General features: G+C 50.7%; 7 protein-coding genes across 7 annotated transcripts; 3 read left to right on the top strand and 4 right to left on the bottom strand.

The window, feature by feature from the left end:
* Nucleotides 1–733: 733 nt before the first annotated feature.
* Nucleotides 734–2,214, top strand: N7496_010185 (uncharacterized protein; the record flags this gene model as incomplete). The annotated part of the gene is made up of 4 exons (XM_056703098.1): nucleotides 734–831; nucleotides 901–992; nucleotides 1,048–1,106; nucleotides 1,162–2,214. 4 exons carry the CDS (start codon nucleotides 734–736, stop codon nucleotides 2,212–2,214), a joined length of 1,302 nt encoding a protein of 433 aa, XP_056552098.1.
* A 315-nt stretch (nucleotides 2,215–2,529) lies between these two features.
* On the bottom strand, nucleotides 2,530–3,940 carry N7496_010186 (t-SNARE syntaxin TLG2; the record flags this gene model as incomplete). The annotated part of the gene is made up of 4 exons (XM_056703099.1): nucleotides 2,530–2,781; nucleotides 2,860–3,203; nucleotides 3,307–3,833; nucleotides 3,918–3,940. 4 exons carry the CDS (start codon nucleotides 3,938–3,940, stop codon nucleotides 2,530–2,532), a joined length of 1,146 nt encoding a protein of 381 aa, XP_056552099.1.
* A 1,849-nt stretch (nucleotides 3,941–5,789) lies between these two features.
* On the top strand, nucleotides 5,790–6,753 carry N7496_010187 (calmodulin; the record flags this gene model as incomplete). The annotated part of the gene is made up of 6 exons (XM_056703100.1): nucleotides 5,790–5,792; nucleotides 5,946–6,002; nucleotides 6,088–6,103; nucleotides 6,218–6,343; nucleotides 6,421–6,633; nucleotides 6,719–6,753. The coding sequence occupies 6 exons, from the start codon at nucleotides 5,790–5,792 to the stop codon at nucleotides 6,751–6,753; spliced, it is 450 nt and encodes a 149-aa protein (XP_056552100.1).
* A 418-nt stretch (nucleotides 6,754–7,171) lies between these two features.
* Nucleotides 7,172–8,245, bottom strand: N7496_010188 (uncharacterized protein; the record flags this gene model as incomplete). Its single annotated transcript, XM_056703101.1, has 2 exons — nucleotides 7,172–8,168; nucleotides 8,232–8,245. 2 exons carry the CDS (start codon nucleotides 8,243–8,245, stop codon nucleotides 7,172–7,174), a joined length of 1,011 nt encoding a protein of 336 aa, XP_056552101.1.
* A 722-nt stretch (nucleotides 8,246–8,967) lies between these two features.
* N7496_010189 (ankyrin repeat domain-containing protein) lies at nucleotides 8,968–12,361 on the bottom strand (the record flags this gene model as incomplete). Its single annotated transcript, XM_056703102.1, has 4 exons — nucleotides 8,968–10,852; nucleotides 10,907–11,989; nucleotides 12,066–12,287; nucleotides 12,318–12,361. The coding sequence occupies 4 exons, from the start codon at nucleotides 12,359–12,361 to the stop codon at nucleotides 8,968–8,970; spliced, it is 3,234 nt and encodes a 1,077-aa protein (XP_056552102.1).
* A 259-nt stretch (nucleotides 12,362–12,620) lies between these two features.
* On the bottom strand, nucleotides 12,621–14,601 carry N7496_010190 (uncharacterized protein; the record flags this gene model as incomplete). Its single annotated transcript, XM_056703103.1, has 2 exons — nucleotides 12,621–13,385; nucleotides 13,441–14,601. The coding sequence occupies 2 exons, from the start codon at nucleotides 14,599–14,601 to the stop codon at nucleotides 12,621–12,623; spliced, it is 1,926 nt and encodes a 641-aa protein (XP_056552103.1).
* Nucleotides 14,602–16,306: 1,705 nt separating this feature from the next.
* On the top strand, nucleotides 16,307–18,105 carry N7496_010191 (MDM34 family protein; the record flags this gene model as incomplete). Its single annotated transcript, XM_056703104.1, has 2 exons — nucleotides 16,307–16,641; nucleotides 16,731–18,105. The coding sequence occupies 2 exons, from the start codon at nucleotides 16,307–16,309 to the stop codon at nucleotides 18,103–18,105; spliced, it is 1,710 nt and encodes a 569-aa protein (XP_056552104.1).
* Between the last annotated feature and the right edge of the window lie 43 nt (nucleotides 18,106–18,148).

Consider the following 18,148-nt stretch of genomic DNA (forward strand, 5'->3'; position numbering starts at 1 on the left):
GTGCGGCCCTGAGAGTCCGATCTACTGCCATTATTCCAAGGCGGTGAAGCTTGGGGATAGGGGAGAAGGCGGTGAGGACGGGCCGTGATATCCCGGGGAGATGTGGAAGAAGTCACGTTTCCAGGAGAGATAAGAAGGCGGTGGGAAAGGCGGAGAGTCACCGGACAAGAGGAGGAAACTACACTAACCTTAAAGTGGATGTGTGTTCTTTCCGACCTGGACCTACCTCCCTGATGATGACATAATATTCTGCCGGACAAAGTATTCCCCTATTTTCACCATCACACCTTTTTATTTTGTTTTTTGGAGCTTATAAATAGACCCCTATCTACATATTACACAGCATACATCTAGAAGATCATTTAAATTATGTTCTTGACGCTATATAGAGTGGCAATTTTGTACGTTTTCGGGGACAACAATAAGGCGGTGGGGACGGCGGTGAGGAACTTGGGATTTGGGAGTCCAGCTAGGTTCACCTGGAGCTTCAACTGGCCCTCGATCAACAACAGTTGCTAGGCAGAAAATATTGTGGCCTGACTTTTTTGCAGGCGCTTTGCTTTGCGTAGCTCAGAGCTTAGTTTCTCAAACTAGCCTCCCATTTCGTTAATTTACCACCAGGCTTCAATCGCATCCTCTGCGACATCAATCGGACATCAACCTTCCCCATTCGCTTTGAACAGTCTCCTTTCCCCCGAACCTTGCCATTGAACTGCTTCAAACTTCTCCAATCATGGCCTACACAGACGATGCTGTGAAAGCAAAGCTTTCAGCTCTGAACGAGACCCAGGAGAGCATTGTCACCGTCGCGCAATGGGTCATGTTCCATAGGTACGCCCAAACAATGACATTGATATTGAAGTAAACGGGCTGATGGGAAATCGTGCTCTCTTTAATTAGGCGGCATGCCGAGAAGACTGCTCAGATCTGGCTCCAGAAGATTCGCGACTCGCCGCCCCCTAAGCGTCTGAATCTCGTTTACCTGGCAAATGGTAAGTAAACAAGCCCCCGAGACAAGCTTCGCAAAATCAGCTGACCTGGTTGCAGAGGTTGCACAGCAATCAAAGGCCCGTGGAAAGGAAGACTTCCTCATCGCATTCTCGCCGGTTAGTCACCACCTTGTCACTCAATGCGCCAGGCGCATAACTAATATCGGATTAGATCGTTGCGGAGGCTACAGCGGCGGCATACAAAGGCTCCTCGAATGATATTCAACAGAAGATCCGCCGAGTTGTGGATGTATGGAGACAGCGCCATGTTTTCGAAATTCCGATCCTGGATGCCGTGGAGGCACGCGTGAATGGTCAGATCAGCAAACCCTCGTTCTCTTGGACATACGTCTTGGATCACGCGACTAACTTTATCGCATCAACAGATATCGACAAGAACCGCCTTACTACCAAAAAACAACCTCTCGGTGGCTCTTTCTTCAAGGATTCCTCTGCGGGATCTACTCCATCCGAACTCCAACCTTTGGTCCCCCTGCAAGTCGCCCTGACAAAAGCGGCCATGACTTCCAACACCTCGGCCACAACTGCCAGCACCGAGTATATCAAGTTGAACGACCCACAAGGCCCAAAGGTGACCCCGCCGGTGCTCGCCGCACGCCTAGGCACTCTTCTGAAGGCCCTCGCGCATGCCGAGAATTCCGTTTCAGAGGTCATCAAGTCGCGGCGCGCTCTGATTGACGGGCTCGAGAAAATCCTAGCAACCAACCGCTCCGAGCTTGAAAAGGAAGAGTCTCTCGTGGCGCAGTTTGGAGAGAAGAAGGCGGAGACGGACACGAAGCGACGAGAGGTCGAGGATCTGATTATGCGTGGGTACCAAGATGACGATTCCGTTACTGCTACTGGTCAGGGCAACGGAAACGAAGAGCCTCCTCGTCCTGAAGTTGAAGCTTTGACTCCTCCCCCTGTCGAGGCTATTACGCCCGTTGGATCACCAAAGCCCCAGCAGCCGCAGGCCAGCCATGGCCCATTCACGGAGGACGCGCCGATAAGCCTTCCACATGGCCTCAGCCTTGACACGGACAATGATATGTCATTCGATCCGTCCAATATCTCTCCTGGTGGTGAGAACGATTTCGACCTCGCTGCAACTGGAGCGGCTGCGAAGAGACGCAAGGTTGCGCACGAGGAGGACTATGCACAGTTTGCGGGTGGAGATTTGGATGCCGATGTAGCGGCTATGATTGCGCAGGAAGGAAACCAGTGATCCATAGAGAATTTCATCTGGCCATTTGGTCTAGTTCGCATTGTTTGTATTATGGAAAGGTTGTACTCCACCTTCCAGGTTCTGTCTCTACCTGTTTTCGAGCGTCGGAGGGTTGTTCATTTTCGAATGAGTCAGATTCAAGATATCCAAGTTGTGTTAGGTATTTACTGAATACATGTTGATGTAAAAAATACTTTATTTGCTGTGTGAAATCTACTCGTATCATATAGCTTGTTGGAATAGTAGCAGGGCATGAGAATCGTTCTCCCATTGGTATATTAGGTAGTTGCAGACATGCACGCTGAAAAGAAAGAATCATCGAAATATATCCGGATCTATCCAGCGATCTCGAGAGAACCGCCTGGATGTCGGATGTCTTCTCATTCTGTCAACCGAGATCAGCACAGACCTGATATTATTCGAGGACTCCTCTTCGGGTTCCGGCGACGGGGACGGGGAGCTGTGTTTTTTTGGTTTCACCACCAGAACGATGATCAGACCTATCACCACAAGAGCTAACAGGAGCATGACTTTGCGCTTTGTGGTACGTCGTTGGTAGTTCGTAGCCTATGGTCCGATGTTAGTACTCTTTCCACACTTTGACCATCTGATATTGCTGGAGGAACGAAGGACGCAAAAACCTACCACTTTCAATTCCTTCTCTGCAGCCTTGACCTCGGTACCCATCCGTTCCACATTATAGTCAATGCGATCCAGCATCGTCCCTTGATCGATGATCATAGTTTGCAGCTCGCGGAAGATATCGGAGAGCTCGATAATGCCCTTTGCAATGTCATTGATTTCGCGTTCTCGTTGCGCGATGGCTGCGTCGTTTTGGCCCGTGGCACGTTGTTGTGTCTGCATCAACATCGTCTGAGAGAAGGACTTGTCCACTTCCGATTCCATCAGGGAGGGATCTGTGAATGGATTTTGCACGGGGGTTGGTGAGCGGTCAAATGGCGTTGATAGGCCTTCCAGATCTCGTAGTTCTAAGGACGCATCACCAGTTAGCTTGAAGCTCGATGGTCTCAACCCCGTGAGGGCATGCTTGCTCGTTCGCCGACAACCGAAAGACCAAAAGCGCAGACTTACTCTTGAGATAAGTACTCTGCTTCTTTCGGAAACGGGCACTCGACTCCTGCACCCTAGACGCGAGAGAGATCTGTATATTCTTCGCCATAGTCTCCTCTCCACTGGTCACTCCGCCCTGCTGCTTCGACTCGCGCACCATCAAATCAATCCTCTTAATCGAGTTCTGGCAATTATGAAAGCTGCGCGTGATATCCTGCGTCAGGCCCTCAATAACACCCTCATCCTGTCTTCTAAGATCCTCATCGCCGAATCCGGGAAGCAGGTGCTTCTGGTGCAGCTTATCCAGCTGCGCGGACTTTTGCGCAATATCCGCCAATAGCTCCGAGACTTCTTCCTGTACGTCGACCCAGCGCGGCGGTAGCAGATCCATCTCGATCACCATGTCGCCATCTTCTTCGAACCCGCCCGTCTCGGAGATGAGGCGCCGGCTTTCTTCCGGTTGGGAGGGTGCGTCGAAGCCATTTGAAGCGCCGAAACGTGGCTTCTTTGCGGGGTGGTGGGCGAAGGATTGGCGGTAGGATATGTAGCTGGGAAAGGCGCAATTGAGTTAGCATTAATGTCTTTCTTGAGGCCTGGCGCAGGCCGCTGGGAGCTATATGGGGTAGTCGTACAGGTTGGTGCGATCCCGCCACATCGTGGCTAGGGAGTGCGGGAGGGTATGTGTGGGAGGTTTATCGGGGGAGTAGCGTGGGATATGCGAGTTTCATGATCGACTGGCGAGAGGGGCGTGGGCGAGAATCCCTTGAGGGAAGTTGGGGTCGTCGTGTTGAATGATGAACCCGATAGTCAGCGGAGTCGAATCATCCGGGAAGCTCTCCACTGCGCAGGGGTTCCGAAAGGTACGGTATTCGGTAATTATGCTTCCCCGGACTCCCCGTGACTCCTCGTGGCCACTTGACAATCTGAACCTTAAGACACCAAAATTACTATTCTTATTCACATCTTCTGAGTTATTTAATATATCTTAGATGCTAATTATCAATATTAATTACTTGGATAGCCCAAGCTGTTCGGACGCCAACGCTCTGTGTCTTCACCTTCGTAATACCATGATATCATGCCGGAGATAAGACATCGAAAGCTTTAAGCGATCTATTTTTCAGTAGCCAAAAATGGGGAAATGATGTAATGTGACTGACTAGAAGCATATTTAGGAGAAGTATCAATAAGGCACTCATGAGACGATTGTCAGAAGGGCATGAGGTAACGTCCCCCGTATCCCAAGGCCTTTCACTGGAAGTATAGCGCAGAATTTTATGGTCAAGACGTGGGCAAGATTGAAAAGATGCCAATTTGAAATACTATGATGTATTTCGAAGGGTGGAATTTTAGCCAACCCTGTGTTTGCAATTAGAAAGAACCTCGTAGTAGAGAAGTAGTACTGCCAGAGGGGGGGAGAGAGAGGCTCAAGGCTGGTGACGTGGACATAAAGCTAGAAGCATCATTCCTTGCCAACGTGTACACTGGTATAATATTCACAAACAGTACTCTTTATTACTTCGCAAAAGATGAGCAAAAGACTATGGGTTTAGTAATGTTCCATTGTCCTAGATAGATGTAGGCTTAGTTTCCTCGCCATGTATAAGCATCATTTCGGCAATTCCAAAGACAGCGCTATCCAGAAGTATAGCCTCGGGATGTAGTGCTACTTCAAGGGCACTAACTATGTTAGTTAGTTTGAGGCTACTTTCGATTCTGCCCAACACACGACCATCGAATGTTCCCTGGACTGGTTGGGTAGATAGGGCTTGCATTAACCTCGCATGTTAAGAGCTAGCGCCGTCAGACGCGGGGTCAAATGACACCATATCAAGGCATGGGGGATCTCAAGTGTCTTGACTCGAGTAGCTGAGTAGCTACGTGAAGTTTACACGACTGGAAGGACCACGATACCAAGCTTTTTGCACTCCGCCCGGCGTCATCAGTAGCCGAGAGCTAGGTTGGAGCATGGCCTGCTACACAAATAGAGAGGATACAGCATGCAGAAAGACCGGCAAAAGTGCTAGGCAGAGAGATTCGCGAACCCGGGGGCTAAACTGGATGCGCCTGCAGCTGTCAAGGTCCCACCTTTCAGCTGAGAAGTGTAAGAGAGGGACCCGAGTGCAGAGCTCGGATTCAGCCCTGCTAACTTAGAAGTGCAACTATCTGGTATTGTATTTACCGCTTTCCTCACCGCCGTCTTTTTTGTCATGTGTTTACCCATTGTTTTCCTCGAGATGGACTGACCGCCTGACACTTTGTGTCGTATTATTGGCTGTATAGTCCAGGCACACTCATTCATGTGCGGTAACCCCTCGTATGGAAGGCCAGCCACGGTGTAAACTAAGTGTACACACACGGTAAGGCAGTAAGGCCAAGAAGTGTAAGGCTGGCTCCAGCGGCTTTCCCCTTAACTTCGCTCCCCACCATCATCATCCCACTCCCCTCACTCTCATCTCTCCTTCCTATTCCTCGACTTTCTTCAACCACCTCTCACTTTCACCATGGTACGGCCACCCCCTAACCTTGATTCCGCTTTTGTGCCCCTTCCCCCTTATCTACACGAATCTGTTGGACTCGAACGTCCCCGCAAAGCGGGGCAGCGATTCCTGGTATTTAAGACTCTCTGAACTGACAAGTACCTTTGCATCTGCATATAGGCCGATTCTCTGACCGAAGAGCAAGTCTCCGAGTACAAGGAGGCCTTCTCCCTGTTTGTGAGTGCTCTCCGACGCGTCCATTGACAATTCCGATCGGGGAAAAACACAGTAGACTGACCAAGGCCGCTTTTCCCGTGACCAGGACAAGGATGGCGATGGTGAGTGCAGTCTTCTCCAATAGCTCGGGCGCTCTATCCCAGGAAGCATGCTTTGAGCCATTGGATCTTGTGAGAATTCTATAACAGAATAGCTAATCCATATACCTTCATTAGGACAAATCACTACCAAGGAGCTCGGCACTGTCATGCGCTCGCTCGGCCAGAACCCCTCCGAGTCCGAGCTGCAGGATATGATCAACGAGGTCGATGCCGACAACAACGGCACCATCGACTTCCCCGGTACGCCATTCATGTCTCAAGCTATTCTTTGCTTCTACTGAACTAGCTCGGAACTAATTTCTTTTCTGCGCCCACAGAGTTCCTCACCATGATGGCCCGTAAGATGAAGGACACCGACTCAGAGGAGGAGATCCGGGAGGCGTTCAAGGTGTTTGACCGTGACAACAACGGCTTCATCTCCGCCGCCGAGCTGCGCCACGTTATGACCTCCATCGGCGAGAAGCTGACTGACGACGAGGTGGACGAGATGATCCGCGAGGCGGACCAGGACGGCGATGGTCGCATTGACTGTACGTTTACCCAACCCCCGCAATGCACGGGATTCGGATCGAGTTCCAGTGTTTATTGCATATACTAACCATCACCCTCTCACAGACAACGAGTTCGTCCAGCTCATGATGCAAAAATAAACGACCCTCTTTCGCCCTGTTTCTCCGTCTTTAGTTGAACTCGCGGTGTTTCCCCACCAATGAGGATGTTTTTTTTCACTTCCATGTCTACCTTTCTCCTTTTCCGATGCCAGTCTCTGTAGTCTATAGTCGATGCTGGCTCGAAGCTATGGCTTGGATGATTCATGATCAAGCGTGCTTGAAATGCAGATAACACGTTTTGGATGCGGTGGATTGATTGGGACAGCGCTCTGGATTGCGTTTCCATAGTGTATAACTATGGACCTGATTCTTTTCTATTCCGACCTTTGCTCTTAGATCGTTATGCTTCTTGCAGATCTTCAATTCCTTGTAGTGATCATTCATGGAATGTATTCCCAGTCTAGGCTCTTCTATCATCCAAACTAGCCGTATGAGGATATCTATGCGCATTCTCCCTCTACCGATTAAACCGCAACACCTCCATATACTGCCTGGCAGCATCAGTCCCCGCCGTAGGATCAACATCATCCTCAAACGACATACTCCCCAATCCAGCCAAGATTTCATCCTTACCCTTCCCTTCACCACCCTTCTCCCCCTTCCTCAACTTCCCCAACTTCTCCTTAACCTCCTTCCCAACACCGGGAACAAGAATCGCCTCCTTAGCCCCGGTAATCCCCAACCGACCCCAAAACTCCCGAATCAACGACGCAGTCGCCACATACTCAGCATCAACATCCGCCTCCTCCAGCGCACAAAACGACACATCAATGCCCGAGTCCACATCTTCACCAGTTCCAGCCCCGATCGCAGCTCGCCGATCCTGCACCCCAGAAAGCGAATCCACAACAGACGGCCCCCGCCATTCAATCTCGACAATCGTCCCGCGCGGCCGCACATTCGGAACCGTCTGTCGCACATCACCCATTCGCACCCGGAAATCGCCTACATCGTAGACAACCCCGTTCGGCACCGTGACAGTCAACCGGTGGCACCAGAATGGCTGGCACGCGTACGTGAAGTGCTGGAAGAGCGTCTTATACGCTGGCGGGGGTACGGTAGTCATAACCATGGGCATTTCAACCGCGCTCGCGCCCTGCGCTGCATCGAGACCCTGGCCTGGAGACGCGGCGCTGGTAGCTGGCGAGGTCGCTGTGACGGGTGGGCCCGCGCTGGGCGGGTGGAAGGGCTTCTCTGTTGGTTCGGAGGTGTAGATAAAGCCGTGGGTTGGGTAGTGGGACAGTGAGAGGAGTTGCATGTAGCGTGGTTTTGTGGGGCGTTGGCCTTGAGTGGATGATGCTGGGAGGAGGCCGGGCGTGTCGCGCATGAGTTTGTGGTCTAGGAGCCAGCGGCCGATGGGGATGAGGTCTTCATCTGTGAAGGAGGCGCGGAGGCGCTCTGTTAGAGTTGTGAGGGTTGTTGTTGCGTTTGGGCTGGTGGGTATGAAGTAGACGCTGGAATTGATGTTAGAGTTGGGGTTGAGGAGAGAAGACGCTGGTTATAGAGGTGTAGTTTACCCTGTGATTGGCATTTTGGAGAGATTTGACCAGGTTGAGTCGGATCTTTGGAGAAAGGTTGGCGGTTGGTTGGAGAAGGATGACCTGAGTGGTGATGGAGATCCTGGTATGCGGAGGAACCCCAGCAATCTTCAAGTATGTGTTGCTACCACAGATCCTTGAGCCAGATAGATATATTGAGTGATTTTGGACACAAGCAATGAATTGGTTCGGAGTTTGAGCCTGGACGTAAGTGAGAGCAGTGGGTGTCTTTCAGCTGCCTTATATCGGCTGCTATTATGGCGAGGCCGTTTTTAATTCTGAAATTTGGTTAGCATCACGTCCATAAATAACAGAGATCAAAGACACACCTTGAAATTTATATTATACAATCTTAAAATTGTTCTATTGAAGTTGAGAATCTACAGGGAAGTTGCCCTGGATCTTCGTGGCGGGTCTGATAGCACAGTGCAAACAGGACAAACACGGTGGGGCAAGTTAGTGACTATGTATGGAGATGGCATTTATACAATTTGGTTGGAGAATTGAAAATAATGACTTTAAATATGATGTCCAGTTCAAGTAAGCTTATTAAACTGTGAAGGCTCAAATGGAAGCAAATTCATTGACTCGGCTAGTTTCGACCAATACAAGCTTCGTACAAACTAATGGAAGATGGACTGGAGTACAATATCAGATCGATTGCTAAGGTTCACCACTCAATATTCCGGTATTGAATTTATATCCCATGAATCTCTTATGGAGTTTCTTGGACAAGATATGGTTCCTGAATGTGTGTTTCAATACATGTATAGAAATCCTCCCACGAGGTAACCTGCTTCCCACAAATAATGCAACCCTCCGGAAGTGGCTCCTCTCTTTGGCATGCATTCATTTCCTCCCCTTGAATATCCCTCTGGTGCTGATCCTTCATATGGATCAGAAATTTGTCTTTCCTTTGGAACGACCTTGGGCAACTGGACTCTGGGCAGACCAATCTAAATCGAGGGAAGTGCAGATCCCTCACATGTCTTTGGAGGACGTGTTTGTTCGACGTCAATGAAGAGCGATTACACAATGGACACTGGAAACACCTTCCATCGTCGGCACTTGTCTGATTGAGCTCTGTGGGCTTTGGGGCTGGTACCTGATGGTCATTTGTGCCGAGTGAAGCAGAGAAATTGAGAGGTGCATGGTTTGATCCGGGGTCAAGCTTCGTATCGAGATCAAGGGACTGAGACCGTTCATCTTCCGATTGCTCTGCTGCTTTTAAAAGCGAGCATATTGCTTCCTGCTGGTTCCGGATAGCCCAGGATAGAGGCGTCCGGCCTTGTTCGTCTTTCGAGTCAAGTCGAGCTCCTTTGTCCAGCAACAGCTTTACCACGACCACATGTCCATTCTCCGAGGCCCACGAGAGTGCAGTCCGACCAAGCCTATCACTAGTCTCGATATCCACATCTCTTTCCCGAAGTAGCTTGACGACCTCGACCCAGCCTTCGTAGCTTGCCCATAGAAGAGGCGTTCTGCCATACTCATCTCTGGCCTCGGGATCTGCTCCATTTTCAAGCAAAGATTTGACAATTTCAAGATGACCTCGATAAGCTGCCCATGAAAGAGGGGTTCGATTGTCGGTGTCTCTGATATTTGGGTCGACTTTCTGCTCCAAGAAGCAGTTCACAACATCAGGATGGCCCATCGAAGCTGCCAACGATATTAGTGTCCGACCAGTCCCATCTTTGAGGTTCGCATCGAGCCCGTCATTCATGAAAACCTCAATCACTTTGACATGGCCTTTGTACGCTGCCCAAGCTAGAGGCACTCGGCCCATCGAGTCCTTGGTTGAAGTGAGACCTGGATCCTTTTTGAGTAGAGACTTCACCACACTCAGTAGCCCAAAGTATGCTGCTAGATGTAATCCCGTGAACCCTGGGGGTCCGTTGCGGTTATACCCACTATGCGTGAAGTACCCGCCAAGATAGAAGAGCACCTGGACACTAGCATCGACTTTGAGTCTGTTGCTAAGGAATTCAATCATCAGACTTTCTTCTATTGGTTGACTGCGAGCGTGGTGACCCCAATTCATACTGGCATATGCGTACAGAGGGTATTTGTGGAGCCGTGCTTCGAAATCAGTCTGGTTGGAGCAGATGCCGTCTTTGAAGACATCAAAAGACAGATATGTGACGCATGTCGTGGCAATTCTGCTGTGCGCATCTGGAAACCATATTGTCCATTTTCGCTCAAAATACTCTTTCGCCGTGGCGTGGACCAACCTGATCACGTCGCCCGAAGAACGTGTGACGGTGGTGACCAGGCCTGCACATGCAGATATGATGTCTTCCAAATCAGGCATATTATCCTCGTAGAACTCCGACTCGCCAATTTCCACAGCTAGAGCGTTTCGTAGCTCCAGGGCTGTGAGAGGTCGTGTTGCACAGGTTATCCACGATAAGGCCTCTTCCGCTAGCTTTCGCTGGTCTCGGACTTGGCCCTGAATTCTTTCCATGGCCTTGTCATATGCCGTGTCGTATGCAATATCGTAGTGGCTGGCAACACTTGTCAAGCCACTGAGTTCTTGTTTCATCTTTCTGGGTGACGATTTGTGTTGCAAGGATTCCAGCATAAGTCGTGCGAGAAGGAACCTAATTGGTCGTGAGCGCTATCCACAATGATTTAAAGTCTGAGGATGAACTCACATTCCGTCGGCGGCGTCAGTGATCTTATGAACAACATCTTCTTGCAATTGTGAATCCCGCGATACAAATGAAGGCAGTTTGCCCAAGTTACCCCAGAGGTATTCCATGACATCCGGCATCGCAGCACGAATCTCACAAGTAGGCTTATTCTTGAACCTGGCAGTTATTTCAGGAATCAATCTCGAAGTTGCCAAAAGGTTGAGGTTGCCCGGACCCTGAAGCTCCAATATCATATCCAACAGCCGCGCTATCGTCGAAAAGTGGCACTCATCCAGTGCATCGATAACGATAAAAGTCCGCGAGAACAGCTTCATAGTAGACCTTAAGCTGGCAAAGTATTCGTCGAGTGACGGTCGCGAGCCTCGACTCTTGTGCTTCTGGAACAGGGCTTTGAGGCTCTCTGGTATTTGTGGGAGACTCCGAGCTAATTGACGAAGAAAACATGCGAGTAGGGTCTCTATCTTCTGGCTCTGGTCATCATGTGTCTGGAAACTGCAGAAGAAATATGCAATTCCAACCGTCGAATCAAATTCGTAGCGAGTATTCAGCTCTTCGATGACGACGGACGCCAGAATCGATTTTCCAGCTCCAGGAATTCCTGGGCAAAATAGAGTCGCTCCAGGCTTCGCTACCCAGTCCTGAAAGTTGGATGATTCGAGAAGCCACTCTCCAGTCCCAGGCTGACGTTGACTAACATACTCGCTTTGAACTTCTGCATAACCTGTAGACGACAACCAATCTAAACAAGCCTGGTGCTGTTCATCTTTTTGGTGTTCCAACAGTTCCACAACATTGTCGCGAGTGATACGGCCATTTATCCCCTTGAGGAGGTTGATGTTATAACAAACACGATCCTGAAGCTCACGGACTTCCTCTTGGTCCCATCTCAATCGTTTCCAAGCCTTCTTGACACCGTGGCCCGTGTCTATCTCATCATATCGCTCAAGAGTGCTCTCAATTTCGACGAGAACATCTCCACAGCTAGTTGCTATCTTTCTTATGTCGGCCTTTAGCTGGTTGTCGAGGACCGCATTGGTCAAGGCGAGATCTTCGTCATGAACCACAATAGAGAGGTTCCGAACTCTTTCAAATGGTCAGTAAACACAAACACTTCCACAGAGACCATGGAATAATTCGAAAGAGGAGGTCAGAAGCGTACTGCTCGGATAGCGCATCGAATTGCGCCGGCGCATTAACAAATCGTTTTCGAAGCTTATTGGCATGCTCAAAGACCGTGAGAAAGTCGCCAATACTAAAGCCGAAGCTCATAATGACTCTGCCTTCGTGGTTATAATCGCATCGACAAAGATACGTCGAGAATAATCTCCAAAAGTGGGGAGCACGGCTGATAAACTTGTGCGGGGTGCCCAGGTGCCTGTGCCTGTGACTGTTTACATGGGGTGTTTCTTACCGATTGGATAGCGTTGTCTGGGCGTCGGAGAACCCGGTGAGCATGATAGTGTATAACAGATTCCTTCGTATTTGGGGAACTCGAGTAACACAAATATGTAGTTCAAGGAAAGATGGTCATGCCAGTTAAATGTCCGATTGATACCGGTCTGCAAATGCAAACTCTATATGCTAAAGCGGTTATATCCACCCCATAGCCCATGCACCAAAAATTCACCACAAACTCCTCCCAGGTATAGAAAATCAGAAAGCGCCTAACGAAATGCAAAATATTGCTACAAATATGATATGTTTATCACAGGGTTCAGAAGAAATCCTGCTCATCCAACCACTGCGAGTCCATCGCGTAAGCAACCAGATCCGCCGCGCAACACATGTCCTCATGGCCGTTCTCGAGATCCAAAAGATCAAGCACGGACTTCAGTCTATCCTCGAGCGTTTGCTCTAGCTGGGAGACTCGGGACTGGATGTCCTTAGCTTGTCGCTTCCGGAGAAGGTCACCTTCAGCGCTGATTTCTTTTGCCTTGATCGTCTTGCCATTTGACTGCGGGCTCATCAATGCTCGATTTGGCGAGCAGGCCGCAAGAGCCTTTCGCTCTGGCTTGGACGTATGCTGTGCAGGTTCGGCTTTGCGGTTCTTCAAGAGGTTCTTGAGCAGGAAGAGAAGCCAGACGAGATTTGTTCGGGGCGCATACTCGGCCCAGATACCAGGTACATCTGGGGATTTCTCTGTTTCAGTGGGGACACCGGTGTATAGTGTTGCCCGCATATAGCGGTATGTGTCTCTCAGGAGAGCTTCATCCTCATCTTGGCCGACTGCATCGAAAATCTGTCTCTTGTCTAGGTCGGATGATGCGATCTCTACAACGCCTTCGGGATCATCCGGTAGATCAGCTAGACGCAGATCAGCGCGAGAGAGCGAATAGTCGATGATAGTAGTCTCGAGACAACTATAACCAAAGCCACTTAGTGAAGATTGGCGCGCAATGTCGAGCTCTATTGGTGGTTCCATGTTGCCATCTGGCCGCGTAGAGCGAATGCACACATTGCCCAAGTGAAGATCGCGATGCTAGCCAGTTGTCAGACAAAAATATTGAGCTCGTTTCAAATTTGATAAGACTCACCTCGAACATAGCATATTCCTCAGCCCGCGCCAAAGCCATCGCCACCCCCCAAAAGATATCATAGATCTGGAAGATCGAGGACCAAGAGAACTTCTCCAATTCACACCCCGCATCATCCATCTCAATAATCGCCCACAACTGGGTATCCGGATACGCCTTCTTACTAGAGGGATCGGGATTCCAGCAATCATCCTTGGTCTCCTTATAATGATCCCACGCACTCTGGAAAGACTCCGGGAAACGACCCTGCACGACGTGAATCTCCCTGAACCGTGCAAATCCGGGAATCGGGTCCAGGTACTTCAGCATCTTGACCTCGGAGACGATTTCTGCAACGGACGTGAATTTCTTCGAGCGCGGTCCGCGTTGTGCGCAGAGCGGGACCACTTTGAAGACCCCGTCACCGTATGCACGGAGTCTGGCCAGCTTGGACTTGGAGACCGGTGGTCGGGAAGCTTCGTCACGGAGGTGGAGTTTGTAAACTTCACCGTAGGAGCCTTCAGCAAGTTTGGCGACGTGGAACATTGTTGCGGAGCGGGAGGCCCATGTGCTGAACCTTTGGATACTCTGGGATGCGATGGATGATAGGGCTTCGTTGAGGATAGGGCGGACGTAGGCATTTACTTTGGTGTCATGGACAAAGCCAGACGATCTTCGCGTGGTCAGATTGGTTTTCTTCTTCCTTGGCGTTCTCATTTCTGTAGCCGTAATGTCTTCCTTTTGCTGCTGGGTTTTTGCAGACGTCTTCTTTCCAAGCTGATTGCAGATTCGAACCTCCACCATTGTCTCGTAGGGTTTTTGTGTGTGTGGTGGCGCTTCAGGCGATGAGTTTTCGCTGGATGTGTTGGTAGGTTCTGATGTAGTTGCTTCCTGCTCGACCTCTTGTGCCTGGGCTGTGGTGTCGGATTTCTGCTGCTCAGGGACCGGCTCGTCCTTGATTGACACTTTGGCCAACTTTGTCTGAAGAGCCTCGACGGTGTCGTCCATATCCGCGGATGCTAGTTTTGTCCTTGCTGGGCTCTTCTGATCGAAGACAGCTCTCGGTGCGTTGGTTCGTCTTTTGCCGTAGACCTTTCTTTGCGCGACCGTCCTGGTGGTGGGTTTTCGGGGCTCCATCGATGTCGCGTGACCCGTCAATGACGATGAAGTTCGGGTCGACATGATCCCTAGGGTGAGAAAAGATCCTGTATTCCGGTATATTTATGGGGCTCAGCTTGTCGAGTAGTTATGAAGAAACTGGCCAGAAGAGGGTGTCGAATGAAGCAATCTTCGATGGATTCAGACGAGTCAGGCCGTATTGACGTTTAGCCAAAAGCGGCTTAGCGGATTGTTGCCGTGGTAAGAGCAAGCTCGGCATGTGACCAATCACGGGTTGCGCTGATGGTCCGGAGTATACTTGCCATCTTTGCGTCACTGGAATTTGCCACGAGCACTATCAGCTCAAACCTTTGAGGGGTATGCGAAGCCAGACTGATGGTTGTTATTTCAATAAAATTCCGACCATGGAACGTTGACAATATTGATAAAACAGTCACTTTTTATGGGCCTTCGCAGGTCAGCGCTTTGCGTTTCGCGCGCCAACCGGGCATGGAACCTGTCAATCGGTAGCAACATTGAATTAATCAACTCCAGTAGATCTTATTAAGGACTATCTCTTATCTTTCGAGGTTCTTTGCGCAGATGGCCGAATCCTCGACCCCAGGGAGTACAATGATCCAATCATAAAGACAAACCTTAGAATTAATCCCTACTCAGTACCCGTCAGGTATGTCTACGATATATAACTTGTTCCCGCTGGAACCGGTTTCGTCTATGATGCAAAAAGTAAAACAAAAGTTTAGTTTGAAGCTTCGATGTTGTTGTTCATTTCCAAGCTATCTATGAACAGTACATAATCAAGTCTTGCTGACCGCAGTGCAGTATGTACTACGTCTATATTCCCCGAAGGAGCTGCAGGCACAACGAGGGCAACTTGCACGAGAATAGAGCGTTAAGTCGTGCATAACGGGATCCGCCCCCCTTACGCTCCACTCCGGCAATCATTCGCTAGGTCAGAAACATGATCCATCCGCCCGTGGGCTAGGCTCTGGACTCTCCGGAGTTCAACTTGTATACCCCGTAGGCCCGATCGGCATGGCACTTGGCCCTTTCTGGCCCGCGTTGCACCGCGTAGGGCAGGCTGGTCAGGGCTTTTTGTTTTGCGTCGCGTCGATTTATTATCAAAGTACTGTACTCCGTACTCCGTATGAAAGTCCTGTACGGAATATAACCGCCCCCCTTTTCCCCGATCTGCGATGGTGCGGGACCCAGTCAAAGACTTGAAGCCGCCAGTGGAAGCACTTATGCAAAAGAAGCCGGGGGGTGGAACGTGAATGGCCATGGGAAGACTCCAAGTGGGAATGCCTTCGGGGCTGGTCGGAAAGGGTGGGCCCTGGCAAGTCTTGAGCCAAGTGACGTACACTTAGAGCGATCCGGGCGCAACCAGGATATATGAAGTCGCCATAAGACAAGCCTGTATTCCGTTAGTATTATAGTCATAAATGATTTGAATTTCAAAAGGAACTCATCATCAAGGTCAAGTGAGCTTGTAAAAACAAAGGAAACGTGAAAACGCGGGTTTCGCGAGTTCCGAGAATACGGAGTAAAAAGAGAAGTGTGGTCGGGGCACGCGAGGGCCTGAGACCGAGTGACCCTCGGGAAGCCTCTGCCCTTTTTTTCACATTCACTTTTCTCCTTTGCTTTCTCGCCTTCGCCTCCACTCTCACCCTCCCCCCTCTCCCCTTTCAATACTGATTTTTATTCCTTTCTCCTGCTCTCTGTTTACTCGACTCGGTTCGCTTACCTCCTTCTTTCTCAATGCGCGGGCATGGCGTTCAACTTCAACTGGTCGCCGTTGATGGCGGACGCGGGCTTTTACACTCGCGCCCAAGATCTGCTTACTGCCGCGCTCAATAAATCCCCCAAACCCCCCATCATCGTCGATGATATTATCGTCACCGAGCTCAACCTGGGCTCCATGCCCCCGAATCTGGAGATTTTGGAAATCGGTGACCTGGCCGAGGATCGCTTTCGCGGCATCTTCAAGATGTCCTATTCCGGCGACGCTTTCTTGACCCTCAAGACCCGCGTTCAAGCCAACCCACTCAATACATACCTCCTCACAAGGCCTGCATTTGCATCGCCGAAGCCTCTTGCCGCTGCGTAAGTGCTTTACAGTCCTTTGCGCTACGGGCGCACGGTTTATTTTTGGTCTTTTGTTCCCTTTTCCTAACTCTCGCAATCATCTATAGAACTCCTCTCACCATCCCTCTCCAAATTACTCTCTCCGATTTCAAACTCTCCGGCTTTGTGATCCTCGTCTTCTCCAAACAAAAAGGTATCACGGTCGTCTTCCGCAATGATCCCCTAGAGTCTCTCAAGGTCTCGTCCACGTTCGATTCGATCCCATTCGTGCGCGACTTCCTACAGAAAGAAATCGAAGCTCAACTCCGCATCTTGTTCATGGACGAGCTACCCGCCATCATTCACCGATTGTCGCTTCGCTTATGGGTTCCTGAATATCGCGCTGGGGAGGATGTCAAGACCCAGAACGACAATACCGAGTCCACCAGTGAGGGCCCAGGCCAAGATCCATTGGCAAGCCCCCCGCAGGACCCAGTCGATGCGATGGGCAATGCTTTGAATGAATCCGAGATCGCATCCCTCTCCCTGGACTCCTCCGTCGAGACCCATTCGCTGTTCTCGCAGAAGAACCTCCTCCGTCTCGCCGCCCTGACTGACTCGCAACGAACGCTGTCGCTCTTCACCCCCTCCATCCAAGAAGTCGTGTATCGCGCATGGACATCGCCTGTCGACCCCAGCGAAGCCGCCGCCAGTATCGTTTCCCCGCTCAGCCCGGCACTTTCCCGAACACATTCGCAAATTGGCAGTATGGCCTCGTCGATTCACGAGACTGCTAGCGTCACCTCTTCGCACAGCCGCCCCTCTTTGTCATCCACACACTCGTTCAGCAGCTATGGGTTGAATTTGGGAACTGGGCGCCATTCCAAGGCTCACTCCCGGAGACGAAAGAAGCGTGTCGTGGACCTGCGTCGACCCAAGACGACCGATGACGCCATGAGCGTGAGCGATGACAGTGCCTTGACAGAGTCTTCGAGTCCGCCATCCATCTACTCTGCACCTTTGCCGATTGTGAACGAGCAGTCCGACGACCCGGTCACCCCTCCTCTGTCCCCCGAGACCGACTCTCACCTGCCGATGATTCCAGAGCGATATCGGACCAGTATCTCGCGACCGACCCTTCGTCGCAGCACCTTGACTCGCGACAACGAGGATCCATCCTACTCCACTGAGACCATTCGTCCTCCCAAGGCCGAGGATGTGGAGGCAACTCCCCGTGCTACTGTGCGTGGTGGATATCAAAACGAAAAGGCTGAGGCGGGTTCCTCCTCGGGCAGTGCCCGGCCACCCTTGCCTGCCACCATTCTTCCATTCACCAAGGAAGACAATTCAACCGGCGACACTGTCGACCCTCTTCTGGTCGAGCGACTGGCTGGCGAGATTGCTCGTCGCATCCGTGACGAGAAACTCATGGCGAACAACGCCTGCAGCAACTTCTGGTCTCGTGCCCAGGACGATGCTCCTCCCCCGGCATATGGCCACTAACTTCGATGCGCCACGCATCGCCACGCTCCTTACTCTTTTTTCC

Source organism: Penicillium cataractarum (assembly GCF_028827025.1).
Source record: "Penicillium cataractarum strain IBT 29864 chromosome Unknown utg000008l, whole genome shotgun sequence".
Taxonomy (NCBI): domain Eukaryota; kingdom Fungi; phylum Ascomycota; class Eurotiomycetes; order Eurotiales; family Aspergillaceae; genus Penicillium; species Penicillium cataractarum.